General features: G+C 45.7%; 1 protein-coding gene across 1 annotated transcript; it reads right to left on the reverse strand.

The window, feature by feature from the left end:
• Positions 1-130: 130 nt before the first annotated feature.
• Positions 131-23,146, reverse strand: LAP3 (leucine aminopeptidase 3). Its single transcript, XM_031686374.2, has 13 exons — positions 22,946-23,146; positions 20,439-20,554; positions 18,859-18,913; positions 18,285-18,390; positions 17,100-17,259; positions 15,768-15,932; positions 13,055-13,213; positions 7,994-8,118; positions 6,729-6,817; positions 5,769-5,871; positions 2,342-2,421; positions 1,443-1,552; positions 131-693 (listed from the first exon to the last, which is right to left on the reverse strand). The coding sequence occupies exons 1-13, from the start codon at positions 23,045-23,047 to the stop codon at positions 504-506; spliced, it is 1,560 nt and encodes a 519-aa protein (XP_031542234.1). The 5' UTR covers positions 23,048-23,146; the 3' UTR covers positions 131-503.

The following is a 23,146-nucleotide window of genomic DNA, read 5'->3' on the forward strand; positions in this document are numbered from 1 at the left end:
AAATACCTGTATCACCGTGCCCCAACTTAATGACTTTGTTCATCTAAAATAGCCAAAAGAGACAAGTTACATTATAGCATCACTGGGTTTATGGTAATATGTAAGTAAATACCAGAGCTACAGCAGAGAGTGCAGAAAAGTTGGATTTATTGTTTCTGACAATTGCATAGCAACTTTTAGTTTGTTCATATTCCCAGCATCACAAATCTGAAATACAGTTTTGCTCCTCAGTTACAAACATATACTCTGAAAAGTGATTCGGTAGCTTTTAAAAAGTCATCATTTCATAGAGGATCTTAAAAATCTTTGTCAAGCAAGATATTAGCTTTACCTTTCTAAATCTCTGCATAAAATGAAAAAAAAAGGCATACAAATTTCATTTTGCTCTGTTTTTAAATACCATCCTTTGTTTCCCTTAAAAGATTTTTATCTATCCCTTCAAAAGCATTCAGAAGCTCTCTTGCCCATTTAAGACAGAATGAAGGACTTTCAGAGCATCTGAACTAAGCACTGTCTTGACTGAACCGAAGCAGAAACTCGATCAGGGTCCTTGTGGGCCTCCCAGCCATGCCTTTGCGCAGGTATGGAACCTCATCTTTGTTGGTCATCACACCTGCTATGTCTAAATGCGCCCACTTAGGATGAGTCACAAATTCTTTCAGGAAGGCTGCAGCTGTACACGCTCCTGCAGATCTAAAGACAGAGACAAAAATCACTATTTAACCCCAGGTAAATGTGCACTAAACATTTTATTAAGATCCTCCATCCTTGCCAAGTGGCTTCTATGACCAGAGAGCAAAGTCAAAGTTAATGAGACCTATTAATACAGACTTGTGGTTACCGGGGGGGGGGGGGGGGGGCGGGGTAGAGGGTGGGAAGGGATAGACTGGGATTTCAAAATTGTAGAACAGATAAACAAGATTACACTGTATAGCACAGGGAAATATACACAAAATTTTATGATAAATCACAGAGAAAAAAATGTGACAATGAGTGTGTATATGTCCATGTATGACTGAAAAATTGTACTGAACACTGGAATTTGACACAACACTGTAAAATGATTATGAATCAATAAAAATGTAAAAAAAAAAAAAAAAAAAAGAAAAGAAAACCCAGAAATCACTTTCAGGGTATTTATCTTTAGACATAGCTTTAAGCAGTAAAGGATAAATGCTTTTTCCTCTGGTAATGACCATTTTGTCCATGTCCTTCCCTTACATTTTGCTTAAAATGACCTTTAGATTTGAAAACATGCCAAATTTTGTGAACCAGTTGGGAAATACCTTGAAAATAAAAGAGAAATGAATGCTTACGAGTACTTCGGCATAAGGAAATCTGGATAGCTGAACATTTTGTGAAAAGGGTTTAAAATTGAAAACAGTCATTTTGGCAACCAATGATGACTGTAAAAATGTCCTTTTATAGCCCACTCCACATACCTGTATTTCCCAATGTTATTAACATCAGCAAGCTGGCAGTCTATGACCTGTTTTGTGTAATGTTCAAAGAGAGGCATCCTCCAGACACGGTCTCCCGTCTCAATGCTGGCCTGGAGAACAAACAGTGAAGCTACACAACAGATTCCAGAGTCATTCCAGTTAATCAAAAGATTTTCTTGTGAATTATAAATGAACTAAGGATGTTGTAAAAACAGTCCCACTAATTTGTAGAGCATTTGCTAAAATCATCAAGCTAATATTATTGGTCTCAGTCAAATTAATAAGCTGGTATCCTATAGTGCAGACAAGCTTTGCTGGTTTGATTAGGGTGAAACAGTCTTTGTGACGTTTGTGGCCTCGGTGTGCAGGGGAAACACATGCCTGGAACTGCACCACAGAAAGCCAGATCCTAAGTCAAGGTGACCTTGTTACTTTGTGTAATGACAGACGTGGGAGACTGCTGTTTGGAAGAGGCTGGCTGGGAACAGGCTCCAAAGAGGCACAGACAACCACAAAGGTGTCCTTCTTACTGCCTGCTGAGGATCCCAGGCTCCCCTACTTGACTCATGACACGTATACAATTTAAAGGCCATTCCTTCCTTTAAAAAGCTGTCCTCTTAACCTTTTCTACATCAGGGGCTCGACAGTATGGCCACAGTATTTGTAAGTCATTTCCCCTTCATTCTGAGGCTCCTGGAGGAGAGGGGGCATGTGGCATCACACCCGTAATTTTGGAACATTTGTAGAAAACCACACTGAACCGAGTTTACTGCATTTTCATTTCGAAGGCAAGTCTACAACATAAAAATCACAAACACAGGGTTGAAAAAAATGAAGCATTCCAAGGCTAGAAGAATTAAATCATCTCCTTCATTTAGGTCTCTATGCATCATTCCTACCTCAAATAGTTTGTTCCACAGCCAGGAAGAATTGGTGAAGACCCCAGTGGCACCAGACCCCAAAGCTATGTCCATGGCACCTGCAAGACACAGCCCTCTGGTCAGCGTTCAGTCTCCATTTACGTGACTCACTTTATCGCGATATTCACTCTCGTACAGTGGTCTGGAATCAAATCTGCAATGTCTCTGAGTATGCACATGTCATAATTTACTTACTAATCCATATTTAGGCATCTCTAATTTTTTTAATATTTTTAATCACATCTCAGTAATTATCTCCTACAAGACTTTCATCATGTTTTTCTGTTTCATCTTCGTTTCCTTCCCCAAGTGTGTCCCACTGGCCGATTTCTCGTTTAAAATGAACACGTTAAAAGAAAAAAATCAAGTTACAAAATTCAGATTTTTCAGGTTCTCCCAAGCACACACTCCTGAATGCCAGCAGCCAGGTGCAGCAGCCTAGCGCCATCTTCAGTGGTTTCGGTATCATTTTGGGGCAGTTTCATTTGTTATCTGCCGGGCCCAGTGGTAAGCTCTGGGGCAGGGATCACAGATGACCCTAAGCATATACACTGCCTGGCGCTTATGAGTTCTGTATTTATTGAAAGGAAAAAGTAGAACCCACCATCCTTACGTACCAGGACACTCATGGAACATCAGAGGAGACGCCACTTTTAAGATGTGATAAATCCTACAGTTTTCACAGGTGGCACTTGCTGCCTATAATGCAAGGCATGTCCAGGTGGCGCCTGAATCCTTACCCGTGACTTTGCATGAACGACTGGTTAGCATCTCCCCCAAGGAAAACCAAAACTCAGATAGTAATATATACTCTGTTGTGTAAACTTCACTTTTTTTTTAACAACATACAATACTTTCTACGTCCTTAAATTTCTTTGCAGTTAGGGTTAGTGGCTGTCTGACACCACTGAATAATCCCCTCTGCTTGCATGTCTCTGGATAAGTGTTTGCACACGTCTCTGATTTAAGAAATAAAGCTTAGAGCCCTCGTTTCATTTTGTTAATTTTGGTTAATCTCTCTGGCCACATACAGGACTACAGTGATGTAAACGGACCCCAGCCCCGGGGAGGGAGCAGCACTTCTTCAGGACCAGGTGGTTCTGTGCCACTAGGATGCTGGACTGTACATTTTTCCCAAGGAATCACAAGTAAATTACATTAATAATTACATAATAGTAAGAAATTGCAAACAGTTGACAATTTAAAGCAAATCACTGTTTTGAGGTAGTGACTCGTATGTAAAAACCTGTGATTCCACATGACACCTGAGCAACTTGGATCTGTTAGTTCCTTCGGATTTTGTGACTCTACCTCCCAATTATCTCTCAAACCAAACCTCTTCCCTGCACCATGACTGCTACCACCATCATCTACCACTGGACTGTTGTAATAGTTTAAAAAAAAAAACTTATTGTGAAAAACTTCAAATATACACAAAGCAAAGGGAATAATTTAATGGACATGCAAGTTCTCATTAGCCAGCACCAACAATTATTGAGTCACGGGTAAACTTGTTTCACCTAAACCCCCAGGTCTGATAGATTATTTTGAGGCCAAATGCAGACACGCATTCTTAACAGGCACACTTACACATCTGTGAGAGTCTGCCACCCCGCACTGCCCACCAGCCTCCCTGACTGCCACCGTCTCCTCTGGCGCTTCCCCCACGCATTTGGCCCACGGCAGCCAGGGACCCTTTCACAGTGCAAGGGTGACCTTATCATCCCCACTCAACACTGCTCAGTAGCTTCCCGCTGCACTTGGCTCCAGACTAAATCCTGTAATACGCCAAGGCCAGCAAATTGGCCTGGAGCGTCCCCGCCCCAGGCACACTCTGCTCTTCTCCATCCTGTTCCCGTTGCCCCCTCCTATGGTGCCCTCTGGGGGTGGGGGGACTCTCTTCCCTTCCTTCTCCCCCTGGTGATGACTCCTTCCGATCCTGGCTAGAGTAGCACTTCTCAGGACGAGATGCCTGCCCTCCCAGACCTGTCAAGTCCTCAGCTGCACAGGCTCTCACGGATTCCTTTTAACTCAGCTTCTCTGCGCTTGTTGTCAGTGTGAGGATCTGCTGACCGCCCCTCCCCACGAGGTGCAGGCCTCGCCTGTTCTGACGCAGCCATTTGCTGGAATTAAATACCGTGTTGACTACCATTCGAGGCACCCACTATATTCCAGGTACTGCAGTGGGTGCTGGTTATTCTCTGCCTGTGGTCTGTCTAGATGACCGGGACTACATCTTGAGTGACACGTACATGCTCATTACTGCTTGGCTTCAAGTCAGTGGCTTTTCCCACACATATTCACTTGTCCTCAAGACAGGATTCCTCTCCAGCCCATAAGAGCCTTGCGTCCGTGTTTAACTTTCGCATGGAGAAGATGAGCATTGACCACAAGCCAGATTTGCTGAACTGAACAGGGAGACAAAAGACCATAAAAATACTATGTCGCCAGCCTGAAAAAGGGACTCTTAGCGAATAAAACCGTGGACGACTGTTAGAACCACATAAAAGGAAAACATGAATCTATTTTTGTTAAAGGTTCACATGACCAGAGGAAGAATTAAAACCAAAGGATAAAAAATGATCTGAATTTTAATCTTGAAAGAGGCAGAGACAGAGTGAATTCCTAGAAAGAGAACTGTTGGATGCAAGATTACAAACACTGGGTTTTTGCAATAAGGCCATGCCCACTGTCATCCCTTTGAACATCTATTCATTACAGAGCCAGTGGTGGTGTCTTCCACAGGCAGGTGCTGTAGTAAAGAGGCCTTCCAGAAACTCCCTCCGATTTTCATGACATTGTGAAGCAAACAGACTTCTCCCCATGTGCTGACGGTTGAGGGGATCAGGGAACTTGCCCAAGGCTGACAGGCTAGTAAGGTGCACAGCTGGGAGCCCCCCTTGGGGTGGCCTTAAAGCCACCGTGCCTCACACAGCACATTACCCTGCCCTGTCTCTGCAGAATGAGGATCTGGCCACCCCACCCCCAGTGTCTTACTTCTGTGTAACATCAAGTACACAAATTCAGAAAACACCCAGTGACATTATGCTTAATAAAAACAACTGCCAATTTGGGGATTCGGCACCTATCCTTTCAGACCTGTATCCAATGGCCATGGTAACAGAAAACATCTCTTAGCATCATTTTTCAATGTCACTCTGGATAGACTGACCTGACGCACTTGTTATTTCTTTTTTTAAAGATAACAGCCTGGGATGTTTTAAAACAACCAACCTATTATCTGAAACAGTTTACAACCACAGAACGATTCTTTCGGTGAAAGACATTTGAATGCAAATGGAACGAGCCAACTTTTAGGGGAATAATGTCCCGAGTACAGTGTGTGCACTCGGCACCAATCAATGAGGCTCCTTCCAACAAAAGCAGGAAAAGCTCGCTGTCTGACCTGTCAGGGTGGCGGCATCGATGATGACCTTCGGGTTAAAGCTGTGCGCGTAGCAAAGCGCGTCGGCCAGGATGAGTCTGCCCTCGGCATCCGTGTTGTCCACCTGCAGAGAGGAGGGTCAAAAAAAAAAAAAGTAAGATGGTACAAGCAGTGAATAAAAAAGTAGACACTCACAACAGTGTTTAATTTAAAAGTAAGAAAAAGCTGGTGTGACGTTTGGCATCGAGTATCAAAAACATACTTCCGCTAGAGTAGGAACATATTTAATCTGAAGAGCAAACATCAGGTAATCGTCCCTGTACCAGAGCTGAGGACCAAATGCTGCGGACTTTGGACAGTGAAATAAATAGAAATGTCTGATTCTACCAATAGGTTTATAACAGGAAGGGGGGAAATGTCAAGATTCCTAAAAGCAAATAAACTAAAGGGTTTAAGAAAGATGTACGAAAGTATGTATCTCCAGACAGGGGGACTCTTGAGACGTCAGCAACCTCACATACATCATCTCCCCTTCTTTTAAACAGAGGCTCAGTTTTTGGGCAGTGTGTCGCGCACGCACATGCCCCAGCGGAGGACCGGCTGCCACATCCCCAGATGCAGGACGTGTTGTCCCCCAGAACACGTCACTAAATAGAAAAAGTTACCACAGCAAAGGTCTATTCAGTAAACAGCCTGCACTTTTACTGCTCTGCCACGCTCTGCGGGGCTGGCTGCAAATTCACAGTAATTGGTGTGCACAGCATAGAGGAAGAAGGGGAACAGTAAGGTAGGAAAACCAACTTAAAAATTCCCATAAAGAAACACTTTCCACTGCACGGAAAGCTCCTCATGATGAAGACAGCGCCCTCCCCCACGTGGAGCCCGCGCTCTGCACCCCTTGGAGGTGCTTCTGAGGCTCCGCGGGGATTCCGTCAGGAACGCCTGAACGCGGAGGCTGTGCTGCGTCTGCCACTTACAGACCTGTATGGTCTTCCCGTTCTTGGCTCTGACGACATCCCCAGGCTTGTTGGCCTTACCGCTGGGCATATTTTCACAAAGAGGGGCCAAACCTTTAAAAAAAATAAATGAAGGAAAATGGAGCGCGCTGGGTCCAAATGTGCCACTCATGGGACCAAGGTCACCAGTGGGCCAACAGATACCACGTTAACCAGGTGGTCAGGTTTAGCATCACCCGCGTCCCAGGAGACACGACGTGCACCAGCAGCAGGAAGCACACATCGCTTGTGTAGCATTCTTTCCCAAGAAGTCCAGCCTGATTCTATCATGAAGAAATAAATAAATTCACACTGCAGAGCATCACAAGAAAAGCCTGGAACTTTTAAAACTGCTGATGTCATGGGAGAAAAAAAGGGGGCAGAAATAGGTTCTAAATTAAAGAAAACTAAAGAGACATGGCAACCATATATGCAATGAGTGATCCTAGAGTGGCTCCCAGATTTCAAAAATAAATGGAAATAAATGTGTGGGTGTATAGACACACATGTAAAATGAACATTTTTTTGACAACTGGGCAGTTTGAATTTAATTACTATATCAATCCTCGGAAATGATACTGATCCTGTCATTACACAGAATGTCCTTGTTCTTAGGGGACATGTACAAGGGGTAATGTGTCATCATGTCTGCAACTCACTTTCAATAGTTCAGCAAAAAGGAGGAGGAGAGACGAGGGCCTGTCAGATAGATCCAGACTGCAGCCCTACCTTCCGTGCAATGGATGTGACACTGGGCAAGTCCCTCAGCCTCAGTCTCCCCACCACCGCACCCCCGTACAAGGCAACCTCCCAGCACTGTGTCTGGCACCCTGTACTACAAAGACTGCTGCTCCGTGCTCAGCACTTTTTCCATCCCAGGCATTTTGTGTGCATCAAGGCATTTAATCGGCCACAACCCTGTGAGGTAATGACTAGCCTGATTACTGAGCATTTCCCATTGGAGCAAACCGCAGACTTGACATTCTGTGCCCCCGACTGCTACCACTTTTTGCAGAAGTAAAACAAATCAATTCTAGTTGCAGCCCACCATGCAGAACACATTTAACTCAGTTCAGACGAGAAAACACTTATCTCAGCTAGACAGCTTCTGCTGCGTGAAAACCTACTTAAGAACCATTTCTTGATCTTTTCAGATTAATAGAAATCATGCTTTTTGTCTCCATTCTACTATTTGACCAGATTCCAGAAGCTCTCTGAGACCCACCCCACCTGGCCCCGCTACCCACTCACCTACGAGGTTGATGGGCAGGTCAAGCTTGGCAGCAGACACGATGGCGGAACAAATGGTGGCAGCTCCTCCCATGTCAGCCCTCATGAGGTCCATGTTTGCAGACGCCTTGATGGAGATGCCACCACTGGGGGGAAAGGACAATGTGTAACAATAACAGCAAGGAAGAGGGCTGGAGCCACTTTCTTCAAAAAGAATGTGTAAGCTCAGGGTGAACTGCCACACAAAAGCACCATCAAATTTCCAAACTGCCACCTGGAGTGAGTTCAACATTTTAAAAGATGGCTTATGGTTTCAATAAAAATAATCCCAGAAATACAGGCGGGCATCTGAGCTCATTTTATTTCTGCCTGAGTGAAATTTAAGCCAAACGTTACGACATCAGGCAATCAATGCTGTTCAAATTCCATCTCTATATTAGCTCGCGAACTCCTCACACCCATGTAGATTTGCCTTTTCAGGAAATTTTATGAATCAATCAACTTATTGAACCTGAAGGTAACACATTGTTAAAGAAAGCTGACAGGTTTCAGAAGACTGGGAGGACCCCTTCCTCCCCCACAACGGGGACAGGACAGGGGAGAACAACTCCCTCTGCCACCCCCGAGGCTCCTGCTGTGGCAAAATATAACCCACATCAGCCACAGGCACCAGGAAGACGCTAACCCAAAGCTTCAGGGACGGTGCCCAAACACAAGAGCTGAGAAAGGTTTCAATTGGCAAGAAACCCAAGCCACCTCCCCAGACAGACGTCTTAAACTAACAAGTGACTTTTCCGCTTCCGGTGTGTAAGAATCCAGAGTGACTTGCTCCACTGACTGCGCAAGCTGCCAGGGGCTTCGACGTTAAGTTCTGACTGGGATCTGCTGTGGACGTGCCCTGGTGACAGAGAGTCAGCTCCTTGCTCTAACGCTCGCCTTAGAAATCAGGTCCTGATTCTTACTCACCTCAGAAGCACTTTACAGTTAGAGAGTTGTCATTTACACCTAGAATAAAAGATTATCTAATGGCTCAGAATAAGAAAAGAAGTACATCCTGGTCCATGAAGTCCTGTGGCGGCGAAGGGAGCACGATGGTGCATGAGGCTGTCCTACCACTCGCCACGTCTATCTCAAGGCCACTTCTCTTCTGGGAGTTCTACTCTTTGTAGGACTCGTTCTAGATCACCTCCAGTCCAAGGTCAGCAGGCATCTCTGCTCACCCTTTAGATCTGCCTCCAATCCATCCATCTCTTTTCTCCTGCATCCCTCCTAGTTGAGGCTACACCACCAGTGATCTGGAAGTTTACCTGGTTCCTATATGTTCAGGTCTCCCTCTAGGATAATTCCATTCTATTACCCACACAACTACCAAATGTTCACCAAAAACAAAATAAAACAAAACTATCTCGAACAAAATCCCAGTAGGCTTTTGTGTGTGTGTGTGTGAAAAAATGGCAAGCAGTTTCTAAAACTGAAATGCAAATGCAAAGGACGTAGCCAAAGTAATTTTGACAAAGAAAAGCAAAGTTGGAGGACTCCTATTACTAGATTTCAAGACAAAGCTGTAGCCATCGATATTTGGTCACCAGGTCCTGGAGGAAACAGTGTCCAGAGGTAGACCCACAATTATGTAGTCAACTGATTTAACATGGTGCCAAGGTACTTCAATGGGGGAAGGGACAGTCTTTTCAACAAATAGTGATGAAACAAATGGATACCCATGTAGGAAAAAACAACCCTCAATGCTTTTTGTAAGTATACATGAAAATTCAAAATGGCACATAGGCTCAAAAGCTAAAACTGTAGGAATTATTGAAGAAAACACAGACTTGGCATAGGCAATATTCTCTTAAACCGGGCAAAAAAAGCATGAACCATAAAATTAAAGCTTGATAAATTACACTTCATCAAAATTAGGAACTACTCTTCAAAAGATACCACTTAAGAAAATGAAAAGGCAAGCCTCAGAATGGGAAAAACTATTTCAACACATCTGTCTGACAAAGGGCCTGTATCTAGAATATATTAAAAAAAAACAACCCTGTAACTCATAAGACAAACACTCCTATAATAAAGGGTAAAAGATTTCAGCAGACACTTCACTAAAGGTGATGTACGAATTAAAAAAATGCTAAACATCATTAGTCAGGGAAGTGCAACACAAACTTCAAAGAGATACCAAGACACACTCCCTGCAGGGGCAAGAAATAAAAAGATCGACACCATCAAATGTTGGCAGAATCCTTGTACGTTGGTGGTGGGGATGCAAAATGGTACTACCAGCTTGGAAAAGTTCGATAGTTTCTTACAAACTTAAACAGGCGGTTATACAACTCAGTCCTCCTTTCCTAGGTATTTACCCAAGAGTAAGGTAAACCTCTGCCCACCCAAAGGCTTACAGATGGTCTTGGCTTTATTACTAATAACCCCAAACTGGAACAAACCAATTTCCCTCAACAGATGGCTGGATAAACAAATGTTTGTATTTCCACACAATGGAACCCTACTCAGTGACATAAAGGAACAGATTACTGACACGACCCACAGCATGGTTAAACCTCAGAGATAATATGCTGGGAGAAAGGAGGCAGACAGAAAAGATTCCATGTGTATGAGCTTCTGGAAGAGGCCAAACGAATCTACAATAACAGAAAGATGACTGGTTGTCCAGGTAAGGGGTCGGGGAGGAAATGACTGCCAAAGAGCATCGCCCCCAAATTCCCCAAGCAGGTTTTGGGGGCATCAGGGAAATGTTCTATTTTCATAATCGGGGTGGCTGCTGCAAGGGTGAATGAATTTGTCAAGCTCGTTGAGCTAAACACTTAAAGGGTGGCTTTTACTGTATATATAATTCTCACGTCATTCCCTCTGCTGGACACCCTGCAGTTACTTCCAACTGTTCTTAGAGCAAAGTTCAAAATCTAACCAGGCCCAGGACAACCCGGCTTCTGGCTACCTCTCCAGCTGAACCTCGTCCTTTCCCCCAGCCATACTCAGCTGCAGCCACTCTGGCACTCCATCGGTCCTAGGTCCCTCCTCCTTCCCACCTGCAGCCTTCACCTGCTCTTTCCCGGCCCTGCGCCCAGCACGACCAACTCCCTTGTCCTTCACAGTTTACGCTAAGACTGGCACTCCTTCTAGGAAGCCTCCTCTAAACCCAAAAGACCAGGTCAGGCCTCCTTCCTCAATATTCCCATAGCAAAAAATTCAAATATGGATTTAAATTAACAATAAACTTCACCCTGAGCATCAATATTTGCATTAAGATTCTAGCCCATGGTAGTATAAAACCATTTTAATTAGCAAGACATTTAAAGACAACTTAACTTTCAATCTCTAATTTTTATATGCTGTACCTTTTTATAATACTTTACTACAACAGTATATGCATGTAACATAAATGAATGTGCCTATTTCGAATGGTATGAGCTGGGACCTTTCACTGATGGGCTACATAATGAAGATCATTGGGAGACCAGCGCTTTACAGGAGGGAACGTGAACCAGTGAACAAGAGGCATTACACCCTGCTGGTACAAGGAAGACCGCCCTGGCGGCCAGCTCTGCCCAGGACAAGCATCACAGTGCTTAGAAGCACTCTTGTAAGGATAAGATTCAACCACGTTTCAGGCAGAATTCCTGAATGAGTGCAAAAACGGACTAGGACCTCAAGATTTTCGGGATCTCTAGTAGCATTTTCCAAAGCAGTTTCCATGGACCACGATTCCCTGAGATACAAATTCCCTTCAAAAGGAAATTTAGATGTCAACTATATTTCAATTTAAAAAAAAAAGGAAATTTAGAAGATGCTATATTCTAGACCCCCAAGAAGTCCTGTAGTTAAGACAAAACAAGATAAAAAAACTCATTTGTTTTATCTAACCTAGTTTTTTTTTTGTTTTTTCCCCTGGTTAAAAACAATAAGTTTTATTTATATATCAGTAACTATAATACAATGTTTTGAAAAAATATATTCTGTATTATATTATGTGCTAGAAATAAAAAATATCAAATGCAATAGACCCACATAAATAAAATCAAGTGATTTCCAGCAAAGAAAAAAGCATTATAATGGAGAAAACATAGTCTTTCTACAAATGGTGCTGAAAAACTGGACATCCACATGCAAAAATCAATTCTAGACACACATACCTTACACCTTTCACAAAAATTAACTCCAAAAGGATGACAGACCTAAATGTAAAAAAAATATAAAACTCCTACAAGCTAATGCAGGAGAAAATCTGGATGACCTTGGATACAGCAATGACTTTTTAGATACAACATCAAAGGCATGATCCATGAAATAAAGAATTGATAAACTGGACGTCATTAAAATGAAAACCCTCTGCTCTTCAAAAGACACCATCAAGAGAACAAGAAGATGTGGTACAGACGGGAAAAATGATCTGCCAAAGAAAGATCTGATAAAGGACTGTTATCCAAAATCTAACCTAGCTTTCTGATCAAGTGATTCTTCTTACGTCTCACATTTAATTAGCACCCCTGAAACTAGTATTTAGTAGCAAATGCTTTCCATGGGAAACACCAACTCAGCTTCTCCTTGGTTGAAATAACTAGAGCGAGCTTCCAATTCTAAGGAATACTTATGGTTTAATACGATTAATCAAAGCTAGTCTGGTCAGCAAAAAAAGTCCTCTGAAGTCAGCAAAGGGAAGACAGCACGACCCACACGGCTGCCTCATCATCCACAGCAGTCTTCAGTATGTACACAGGAGAATCAGTGTGTGGGGCGAAGATTTTAAGACATTTTAAAGACACAGCTGAGTTTGACTTCCAACTCTTGTTATTTTTAGGGCTTTGAACAAACTATTTGACCTCTCCGCGTCATGGATTCCTTCCCTGTAGAATGTCTGCAGTGCCCACCTCCTGGGGGTAAGACTGGGGCTAATATATGTAAAGGGCCTGACAGCAGGCAGTTTTGAAGTGGGAGCTTAATACATTTAAAATAACATGTAAGATCTGACCCAAACCAGGCTTTTAAGCAAATTATACACCAAATAATACAACTGCATACGAAGCATTCACCAAAATACAAAGCACAGATACAGTAAAGGCATACCTGTCAAAGGTGATTCCCTTCCCGACTAACACCAGCGGTGGTTCACCTGCATCGGGGCTGCCTTTGTAGTGAATTTCCAGGAAGACGGGAGGCTCATCGGACCCTTTGGCCACACTTAGGAATGATCCCATTTCCTGTTCCTCAATCCAAGACTTGGGTCTACAGGGCAGAAAAGAAAAAAAGTAAATACATGCTGCTATCTCTATTACAAAATGACTGAGAATAAACTCATCTGTGTGTAAAATAAAGTGTAACACACAAGCTCTTAAAATACACGCATATTAATACTTTAATTATCACATCCTATCTGCTTTCTGTATATTCCTGGGTCAGTCCCTTCATTCTGAGCTGGTTCCCTCATCTATAAAATGAGATCAGTGACACCTCCATCAAGAGATTAGCTATAGACTTACTAAGAGGATCCATGTATGATATGTAATGCGACATCAGGTAATTATTTGATAGTTTCCCCCCAACCCACTCACATATTTCTACAGTTTTAATTTAGAGATGAAGTCAGCAAGGCTCTGAGATGATAAAGGAGCTTGAAGATAGCCAGGGGGCCTACTGTTTTATTTTTGGTCTTTCTATAAAAGACAAAGCAGCAACCAATCGATAAACAAAAAAAACCCAACAAAGCTACACTCCACTGTTTAGACTACAAGGCCCATTTCTTTGTTTTTACAGAATTGCTGAAATTCAATCTTAATAATGTAGTCAGACTATTTCTCACAGTTTGAGAAGTCGTACTGAAGGGGGAAAACTAGTTATTACTTAATAAACCCGGGCTTGATGTGGGTAATTCAACGGGAAGAGTCCTTGGTGCCAACCAGGAGGCAGACGCCGTAGGGTGACTCCTCCTAGGCCGGGGCACAGAAGAGCCCTGCACTGACTGCTGGCCACAGCAATTAGGCCATGGGAAAAATCCTACCCTCCCACAGACAGACCAGAAACAACCACGTCCAAGGACGCTCCTAGCCGTTTGTTCAAACTATTAAACTAGGCCTTCGTCATGGGGAGATGGCTGCCCCAAGTTAAGAGGGAAAACAATACAAAAATGGCAGGTACGACAACTAAAAAAAAAAAAAACACTTCAAAAGCAGCAGGGCTGGATAATGTGGGTATTCTTAATCACAAACTCAGTGCTTGATGTTTTATTGAAGTCCTGCCCTTCTGGCAGTACAGTCTGCATTCCTCTGACTTGCTCCCACCCATGCCGAAGCGGGTCTGACGCAGCTGCTGCAGTTTGAGGGGTTACACCCTACCCACCCCTCCTCCTCTCTGGCCGCCTTCCCTTTGCTCCACAAGCCCTGCTGTTAACTTCTAAGCAACCTCCCTGCTTCTGCTAAAGTGCCTTTTCATCTCTTCCACAGCCCTCTCCACCTCCCTGCTCCTGCAGCACCCCCCGGGCCCCACATTTCCCTGCCTGTTCCTTCGTACAAGGTCCTCAGTTCTCTGGAGACAAGGACCCCCACCACCCATCTTTATGTGCCAAGTTCCCAGACACAGAGGAGGTGCCCTTACCATGGCCACACAGCCACAACCTGCTGACACAAAGCAGCTCTGGTGTCTCCTCAAATAAAACAAGGAACTGCCTTGGCCAGGATACCTTTTTAGAGACTAAACATTGCTACAGAATACATAGTGGCCACTCCAGAAATTTTATCAAGCTCTAATACTGTGTTTTCTATAGACTACACCTTTTCTTCACTCTGTCTAGACTATAGGGGTCTTCTTGAAAAAAAGAATGTGACCTCTAATCACAATTAAATAGTGCCTTCTTTTTCAATGGAAATTCCCTTGAGAAACAGCGTCCATAGTAAAGGATTCTTCAGGTAAAGCAAATAAATAGCTATTCATTTTCATAAACTCCCAAACACTCAGACTTGGCTTAAAGGGTTACAAGGAGTTCCCAGGAGGGTAACAGAGCCTAGAGGGACCGCCTTTTATGTCCAACAGCCTAGCTGCTGACCACACCCCAGCGCTGGTATCTAATCCAGCTAAGGGACTCCACCAGGCGGAGACTCGCTCCATGCCAAGTCAGGTGTGCTGTGTTCTTCATGTATGTCAAAAAGAGAAAAGACAAGGAAGAATTAGCCAAAACAAAACATAATATGTTAAGTTCCTCCAAAAGGTAAGATAAGAGTTACCATGTGATCCAACAAATTCAACTCCCAGCTACTTGCCCAAGAGACATGGAAACATATGCCCACACAAAAACTGGTACACGGATGCTCACAGCAGCATTATTCATCAGATCCAAGAAGTGGAAAGAATCCAAATGTCCATGAAACTGATGTCTGGCGGGGAGGGAAATGAGAGGGGACTGCTAATGGGCAAAAGGAACCTTTTGGGGGTAACGAAAATGTTCTAGAATCGATTGTGGTGACGACAGCACAACTCTGTGAATGGACCAGAAATCACTGAGTTGCATATTTTATGCATGAATTAAATTTCAGTAAAACCGCTACAAAACACAACACACACACACTATGGAGTGTGAAGTCATGACACTCTCTCCAAGGCAAGGCAAGACACGAAGGAAGGAACCTCAAACAGCCCTCGTCCCAGCTTGTGTGCGGCTGCTGGGGGGGTCATCTCACCTCTTGGGTCTGAAGTTAACTCTCTGAATAGTGAGAGTGCTGGATTTTCGGGTCTGTGAGGCTCTTCTGGCCCTAACATCCCACGAGTCTATGACGTAATCCTGAGTTACCTGATGTGGACGTCTGTTTTACTGCTAGCACTTTTGAGATTCATCTCAATCAGTTCAGCAAAGTTGGTTGGCGTGATTTCATTAGCAGGCATCTCCATCAGGTAGCGGGCCAAGTTCTGCCCAGAAGCAAAGAGGAGCCCCCTCTGCCAGGCCTCCTGATCCCCACTGACAGGAGAAAGCACAAGGTCATGGTCAGACAGCCTCCCTGGAACACTGAGCGCGGCACAGCTCAGGGGCTCATACTGAAAATGATGGACACACGAGACCCGGATTCATCCTTTGTGATCCGACCCGGGGCAGCAGCTGCCAGAGTTTATAAAGAGCTAGAAAACACGGCCCCCACTAGGGCCTAGGGGAGCCAGGGGAGCCCCAGCATCCTCCCTGTATAAAGAGGGGGTTGGACCGATGGGCCTCCAAGTCCACCACCCAAACTGAGGGCAGAGGTCTCCACAAAAAGGCCTACTTCACCCTCCTTCGCTGCGTCAGCAGTGCTGCGGCCCCAGGGGTGACTACAGAGCCAGCACGCCCTGCTCAGTCCTGGCGGGGAGCTGGAGGCCCTCCTCCATCCGCCCTCCCGCACCATGGGGCACGGGAAGGGAAAACAGCATGCATCATTTACAGGATTCTCTTGACAGGTTTTGTCTTTCGATCATAAAAGCCCCACGAAATCGGAATTACAACTCTACTCAACTAACGAGAGAAATGAGGCGCAGAGAGACTGCAGTCACGTCGCTGAGGTCGCCCGGCCAGGAAGTGGGAGCCAGAGTCAGAGCCAGGCTGACGGGTCACCGAGCCCTCGTTCTCATCACAGTTGCCAACCACCGGGCTGTACCAAGACACCCGCTGTCCCCCCAGCACCATCTCCTGAAGGTCTCCCCTCCTAACAGCAGGGACCTCATCTCCCAGAACCCAGAACAGGGCTGGAGTATAGCTGGTGCTCAAAGACGAGTCTCCCCACTGGACCATGAGGGCAAGGATGTATCCCTTCATCCGTGTTCTCTGGCACTCAGCACAGTGCGAGCAGGTGCTGGTTAGATGGAAATGATCCACATCGGAAGCTGCTGGGACCCATCTGTCATCTTATTCCCGCGGTTGAATCCCTAGGAGCCAGGCAGCAGGGGGGGTCTGGAGAGTCACAGGGGAGACATGCACAGGACGAAGCCAGGGGCAGAACATGGGGACAGTCATCAACCTCCTGAAATGGCTACAGTGATGAGGAAGCCATAGACAAGCCACATGGCAGTGCCAGACATGGAAAAGAGGCAGGTAGTGTCCAAAAGGCCCCGCTGCCAGAGCACGGGGAATGCATGCGTCCCTGGTCTGTCCCCTCACCTTCCATGGAGCTTCGGTGACACGACCGTCTTCTTTTTTTGCTTCAGGTTGTCGCACTCATACAGCCCGAGCAGCGCCCCCTCGGCCGCGGCCTGCGCATCTCCGCAGGGGTCCACCTCCACGGAGGGGATCTCCAGCTCCTGAACCTGTCTGCACCCCGCTGCCCAGGGACAGAGGGACCGGAAAACAGTCAGACAGAGACACCTTGGAGAGCAGAAGGCAGGGGCGTGGGGTGGGGGGTCAAATCCCAGCAGACACTTGACCTTGCGCCCTGAGCCTCCCTCTCCCCTGCTGTCCAGTGAGGATGGGCACACACCCACAAGTGAGAGGCAGGACAGACTGACAGATCAGATGACTGCTCCAGCTCCTCGGAGAGGCTGCTATTGCTAGAACCACTTCTGAAACAGCAGGATCTCCTGATGACGCGGCCCAGCCCCCAGGAGCTTCCCAGGTTGAAAAAAATGTCAGAGAAGTGACAACACTAAAATTATATCCAAGGAACTGAGCCACGTCCATTCTATTAAGCTCAAGTCAGCAGAATCTCCCAACTAAAAGTCACGAAATGATCAGCCAGCATGAACATGACAGTAAATTTAACAAGCACATATGAATACACAGGACCAAAGATCGACCAAGCTAATTATCACTGCCTCAGCAATGGTTTTCAAAGTGTCTTTAGTCATAGTTTCGACGGTGAAGGCCCTGTCCTGCGCTCAGCTCTGAAAGGACCCAAGGGCAGCTTTGACACCATCCACGTGACAAATGCAGACAGGCACACACGTCTGGTAACCAGCGATAAACAAGTGCCCTGCCCTTTGCGTCCATTTTCTCTGATTTATAAATGTGATGCCTCCATGTGATTTAAAGTCGGGCCACGCCAGGGCTGCATCACAAGAAGGCCTTTTTGGCACAGTAGAGCTCTAAGGCCAACACCGAGTGAACAAATGGTCGTGAAAGCCCCAGACACAAGTTAAAGAAATAGAAAAATAAAATTCCATAAGCTAACCTTCTGTATCTAAAATAAGGCCAAGCACGTTTAGTAAGGGGAGCTTTGTAAAGAGAGTTGTTTGTGTCAGTATAGGAGGGGCGGGGATGGTGAGAGGTCAGAAAGAGGGGAGGCAGATAATCTTACAGAGCGATCCTCAGGAATCTTTCATCAGGATGAAAGTCCAAAAGTTAACGAACCTGCGACAGCAGCTCTGATGTTTTCTTTGCCTTCGTGCCAGTTTTCCTGGTCGTCAACTCCGGCGGCCTTTTTGCCAAGACCAACCACCACCACGCTGGGGAAGTCCTGTTCCCAAAAACACACACAGTCAGCCGCTTTCTGTCTTGAAAGCACCCATTTCCAGCAGGAAACATGACATGAGCTCGCACACAACCACTTTTAACTCCACATGGGGCAAAACTCGCTGCAAAATTTGGTTTTGTTTTTTTAAGCCCTATTATCTTGGTAAAATCTTATAACTGTGTGTTTGAAAGGTTGAGTGAGGTAATCCTGTAAGTAACTCTATGATGTTAGTACCACAACAATGGCAGCTGAACCAAAGCAGCCTGCAGATTGAGGAATCGAGAGGCAATACTTTTTGACAGCAATTTGCCTCTTTACAATCTGAAATAATACCTGTGGCTTAACACCAGGGTAAAACTGTACGTACTACCTGAGGCAAAATTTTCTGCACAACTCTGCAGCCACAATACTCGGCACATAGTAGGTGCTCTCTAAGGGGTTTGCCAAATAAATCTTATCTTCATCTCATACCTCATGCAGACCATAAAAGGTTCGGGTTTTGCCTGCCTTCAGAGGTGGTCCAGATCTGAAACAAGAAGAAATAATTGTTTTAAAAATTCTGGTTTGAGGGGGAGGGTATAGCTTCGTGGCAGAGCATGTGCTTAGCATGCACAAAGTCCTGGGTTCAATCCTCTGTGCTTCCATTAAAATAAATAAAGAAAGAAAAGAAAAGAAAAGAAAAGAAAAGAAAAGAAAAGAAAAGAAAAGAAAAGAAAATTAAAAAAAATTACAGTTTGCTCTGCTCCCTTGAGAACGCACACAGACATAACGTTAGCCTTATTACAGCACTACTAATTCTATGAATTTGCTGCACTTAATGTTTTTATCAAAACACAGAATTCTCTGAGGCCAGATTTCTCAGACGCAGCACTTCTAGTTCTAGCTCAAAAACTATTCTGCAAACTTCAAGATTAGATTTAATACAAACTTATTTGAAAAAGACTGTAGGAAGTGGTGCCGTGGACAGGTAGCATGTGGCTGCAGAGGAGAGCTGAGCACTGGGTGGAAGCTGACTTCAATCTTGAATCTAATAAAAGATGCAAGACACCAACCTAAGAGGCTGACCTGACCGCAGTGTGTTCGGCTTGGAGGTGTTTTGTGGGCGCTCATCCACAGACGGGATACTGGGCAATTTCCAAAACAAAGCAGGTGACAGCGCCAAACATACAGCCAGGGGGTGCTGGTGCCGCAGCCGATAGCTGTCAGTCAGGAAGGCCAGGCTGTTCTGTACCTGCATATGTTAGCTTCTCAATTAACGAATTAATCAAAGCACTTCAGAGAGCAGCCTACTGGTGAAGCACCGGTAATTGATAGGGGATGCAAATTCTGCTACCCAATGATTAGATAATTAATTGCTCTAATTATCAGATGACACCTGTCAGATGCTGTAGGCTATCTATAATCCAAACAGTATAAAGTTGCAGTGGACTAGGTTGATACCTTTATTTCTGTTAAATGTGGCCTGCAGCTCAGAAGGACGTGGAAACACCAATGTTTTCCTGTCTTCCCCAGATCCCAGCTAATGCAGGAATGGTTAGAATCTGCGGCCCCACTCAGATTTACTGACCTAGAATGTGCAATCTAACCATACCCCTAGGCGATTCACGTGTCCCTTTAGATTTGAAACTCAAGGCTTGTGACTGAAAGGAACAGTCTCCTCAGGCTGTCTTGAACTAGTCCAGGACCTGTTGTTCTCTACAAGTGAAGGGAAATAGAAAATAGAGAGACTGGTGGGGAAGTGGGTAGAAAGAGGGTGGGGAGAAATGAACTGGAGCCAGGGGGCTGGGCTGAGGAAATCTGGTACTTTCCAGATCCTCCTGGGTCAGTCTGTCACAATAAGTTTGTGGTTTCGTTGAAGTGTCCTAATTTCCCAGAACTGTAGACCCATGGGATACTGACAAAGTACCAATGTGCATTCCACAGACACATTCTTTCACTTCCACTGAGAAGACACTGGCCAGTTTCCATCTACTAACAATAAAGCACAGAAGAGATACTCTCTTTCACTTTCGGGGCATTTAAAAAACTGGAAACCATAGATGAATACTTACATGTTCAAAACTTCTCTCAGCTTTCCAGATACCAATTTATCAAAATTCTCCCCCGCACTTGTAAGCTGGGGCACATCTTCTTCTTTTTCTTTGCTATAGATTCCTAAGACAAGGCCCTGAGAACAGGAGGAAAGGTGAAGATAATTAGGGTAGATCCCTTAGAGGACCTCAAGGGCTCCCAAATTCCAAAAAGAGCTAACAATTTCATCCAAACCGTGTCGCCGTCAAGGACAGAAGAACAAAGCCAAAACAGAAGCAAGTGCTGGGCAGTCAGCTACACTCACATCCTGCCTGAAAGCTTCAAATTCCTGCCAGTGCAAGACCACAGTGACTACCTGTCTTAGGTCTTCATGGCCCCTCCCAAGAAAGAGCTTTCAGAACATAGAAGGCTTTTTTCACTTTCAAATAAAGAGCAGAAAGGTGCTTTGTTTAAGAAAACAATTCCATTTGTAAGCAAGTCAGATCTGGAAGGGGCTCTAAACATGCCACCCCCAAAATATGCCACTTGGGCATATTGATTAATTTGAGCTGCAGGCAGCTGAGAAACAGCAGATGCAGGAAGGCCTCTCTGACCTCCCCCTTTCTACCCAAAATCTGGTAATAAAATTTCCCAGGAGAAAGGTTCTCTCTCTGTACCAGGCAGAGAACATTCTTATCACCAGAGACTGGGAGTCAACACCAAAATGGACCTGTGCAAACAAACCTACTAAAATAACCCTTATCCTCCCCCATACATTTCCTAGTCTCTCACAAGGTACTGCCTCTAACCCAGCTTCCTTTGCTTTCCCGCATCCCCACAATTTCTCATCCTCTGTTTAAAAGGGTATATAAGCGTTGGGGCCTAAAGACTTCTTTGAGTCTTCATTATCCTTTTGAAGATTCCCATGTATGCATAAAAATATGAAATAAAACTTGTATGCCTTTCTCCTGTTAATCTGCTTCATGTCCATTTCATTCTTAAGTGCAGACATGGAACCTAGGAAAGTAGAGGTTAAGTTTTCCCTCCCCTACAACCTTCAAATGCAAATCTGCAATATTCTAGGATGCCATTCGATCGATGCCAGTGGCTGCATCTGCACCCTGGCCAACTCACAGGCTGGGAGGCAGGAAAAGAATGCACCTCCCCCGGAGGCGCAGGAGCAGAGCTTTCTGTCCAGCACTTGGTGGTGCATCTTTCATCTACTTAAGCACCAGCCCCCAGCACCTGAAATAAAGAAGTAAACCTAGGAATCACCATTTGCCTTTGCACAGCAACTTCTGACTTTAAAAATGCTTTCTGATTTACAGCAAGTCTGTGAGGTGAAAAGAACATGGAGTCTTCTTCCCACCTGACGGATAAGGAAGCAGAAACCTGGTCTGACATACTAGCCCGTGTGAACAGAACTGAGCAAGAGTCCGTCTCCGTTTGGCTGCCTTCCCTCACAGTCCTCTGTCCTTTCTACACTAAAAATCATACTGGGACTTAGATCAAATAGTGTCCTGTCTTTTCCATGAAAAAAAAAAAAGGCTTTCTCTGCGTTGGTAACCTTTCTAGGTTCTAACTTTCCTAATACTGCCCGCTGCCTGGGACTCCATCATGCAACCAAGTAGGGAACTGACAGGCCAAGATGTAACCTGAGTAGGATTATTTCCACGGTACTGGAAAGAGCAGGGGACCGGCCGCTCATCCTGTGGCCACCTGTGATTCAGGGGGAGGCCTGAGCTCAAGCCCTATCTAGAACGTTCCTCCCCAGGGACAGTCCTTCAGGTCCTCAAGCGTGACTCCCACGTGTGTGCTCCTCCCACTGAGCCATTTCCCTTTTCCAGATCCCCCAGAGCCGAAAAGTAACCCTCTTCACAGCGTTTCAGAGCTCAAGTAGGTGGAGAGGCGGGTCTCCTGCAGGCCACTCTCCTTTTAATTTCACAAAGAGCTGGTCTCTCTGCAAAGCCCTTTGCCCTAGAGAGATGTTATTCTTCTCTAGAAACCCTTCCAGGCAGTTTACTCCCGGAAGACCTGTTTTCCTGGCCTCCATCGTCAGCGGGGGAGGGAAGTCTTAGTGCGGAGCTCGGGGCCAGTGACTGGCCAGCTCTGGGATCCTAGAGGACAGTTCACCGCACCAAGCCTGGGCATCCTCCGGGCTAAAGGGGCAATCCTGGCACCGTCCTGCCCTAGGGGACTGCCAGGACTTCACAAAATAACGAGATAAAGGCACGTCACAGAGTGGGAGCTCAGAAAGCGATAGCTAAGGCTATCATCATCGGCCGCAGAGTTCGGATCCTAGGACTTCCAAGCGAGAGAAGGGACAGCGCACCCTCGGCACAGAGCCCGCGGGAGAATGCAGGGGGCATCGGCAGCCCCGCGCCGTCTGCCCCTGCCAAAGCCGAGATCCGCAAAGGCAGGGAACTTTTCCTTTTAGCCGATGTTGGCTCAGAGGCCCGGGTCACCGCGGCCTTGACCCGCCCGGAAGCCCCAGCCGCCGGCGGGCAGGACTCTCGCGGCGGTCCCGGAGCGAGCCGCGGCCCCTCACCTTCGTCATGTCTGCGGCGGCGGGACCGGGTCCCCAGAAGCGCCTCACGCTCAGATGTCGGACGGCGACTCGCGCGGCAGCCGGAAGAGGCAGCAAGAACATCTTCTCGGCTCGGCCCCCCGCACCGCCCTCCACAGAGCACGTGGCGCATGGAGGGCGGGGGCGCGCCTGGGAGCCCGGCTCCGGGGCGCTGCGGGCGCG

This window comes from Vicugna pacos, chromosome 2, assembly GCF_048564905.1.
Source record: "Vicugna pacos chromosome 2, VicPac4, whole genome shotgun sequence".
NCBI lineage: Eukaryota > Metazoa > Chordata > Mammalia > Artiodactyla > Camelidae > Vicugna > Vicugna pacos.

Excerpts from the sequence above, each read along its gene's own strand:
- LAP3 (XM_031686374.2), bottom strand. The coding sequence starts at position 23,047 with ATGTTCTTGCTGCCTCTTCCGGCTGCCGCGCGAGTCGCCGTCCGACAT. Across the intron at positions 18,391-18,858 it reads CCTTTTATGGTCTGCATGAG|GACTTCCCCAGCGTGGTGGT; the intron begins GTATGAGATGAA and ends TTTTGGGAACAG. Across the intron at positions 6,818-7,993 it reads CCTGCCCATCAACCTCGTAG|GTTTGGCCCCTCTTTGTGAA; the intron begins GTGAGTGGGTAG and ends TTTTTTTTAAAG.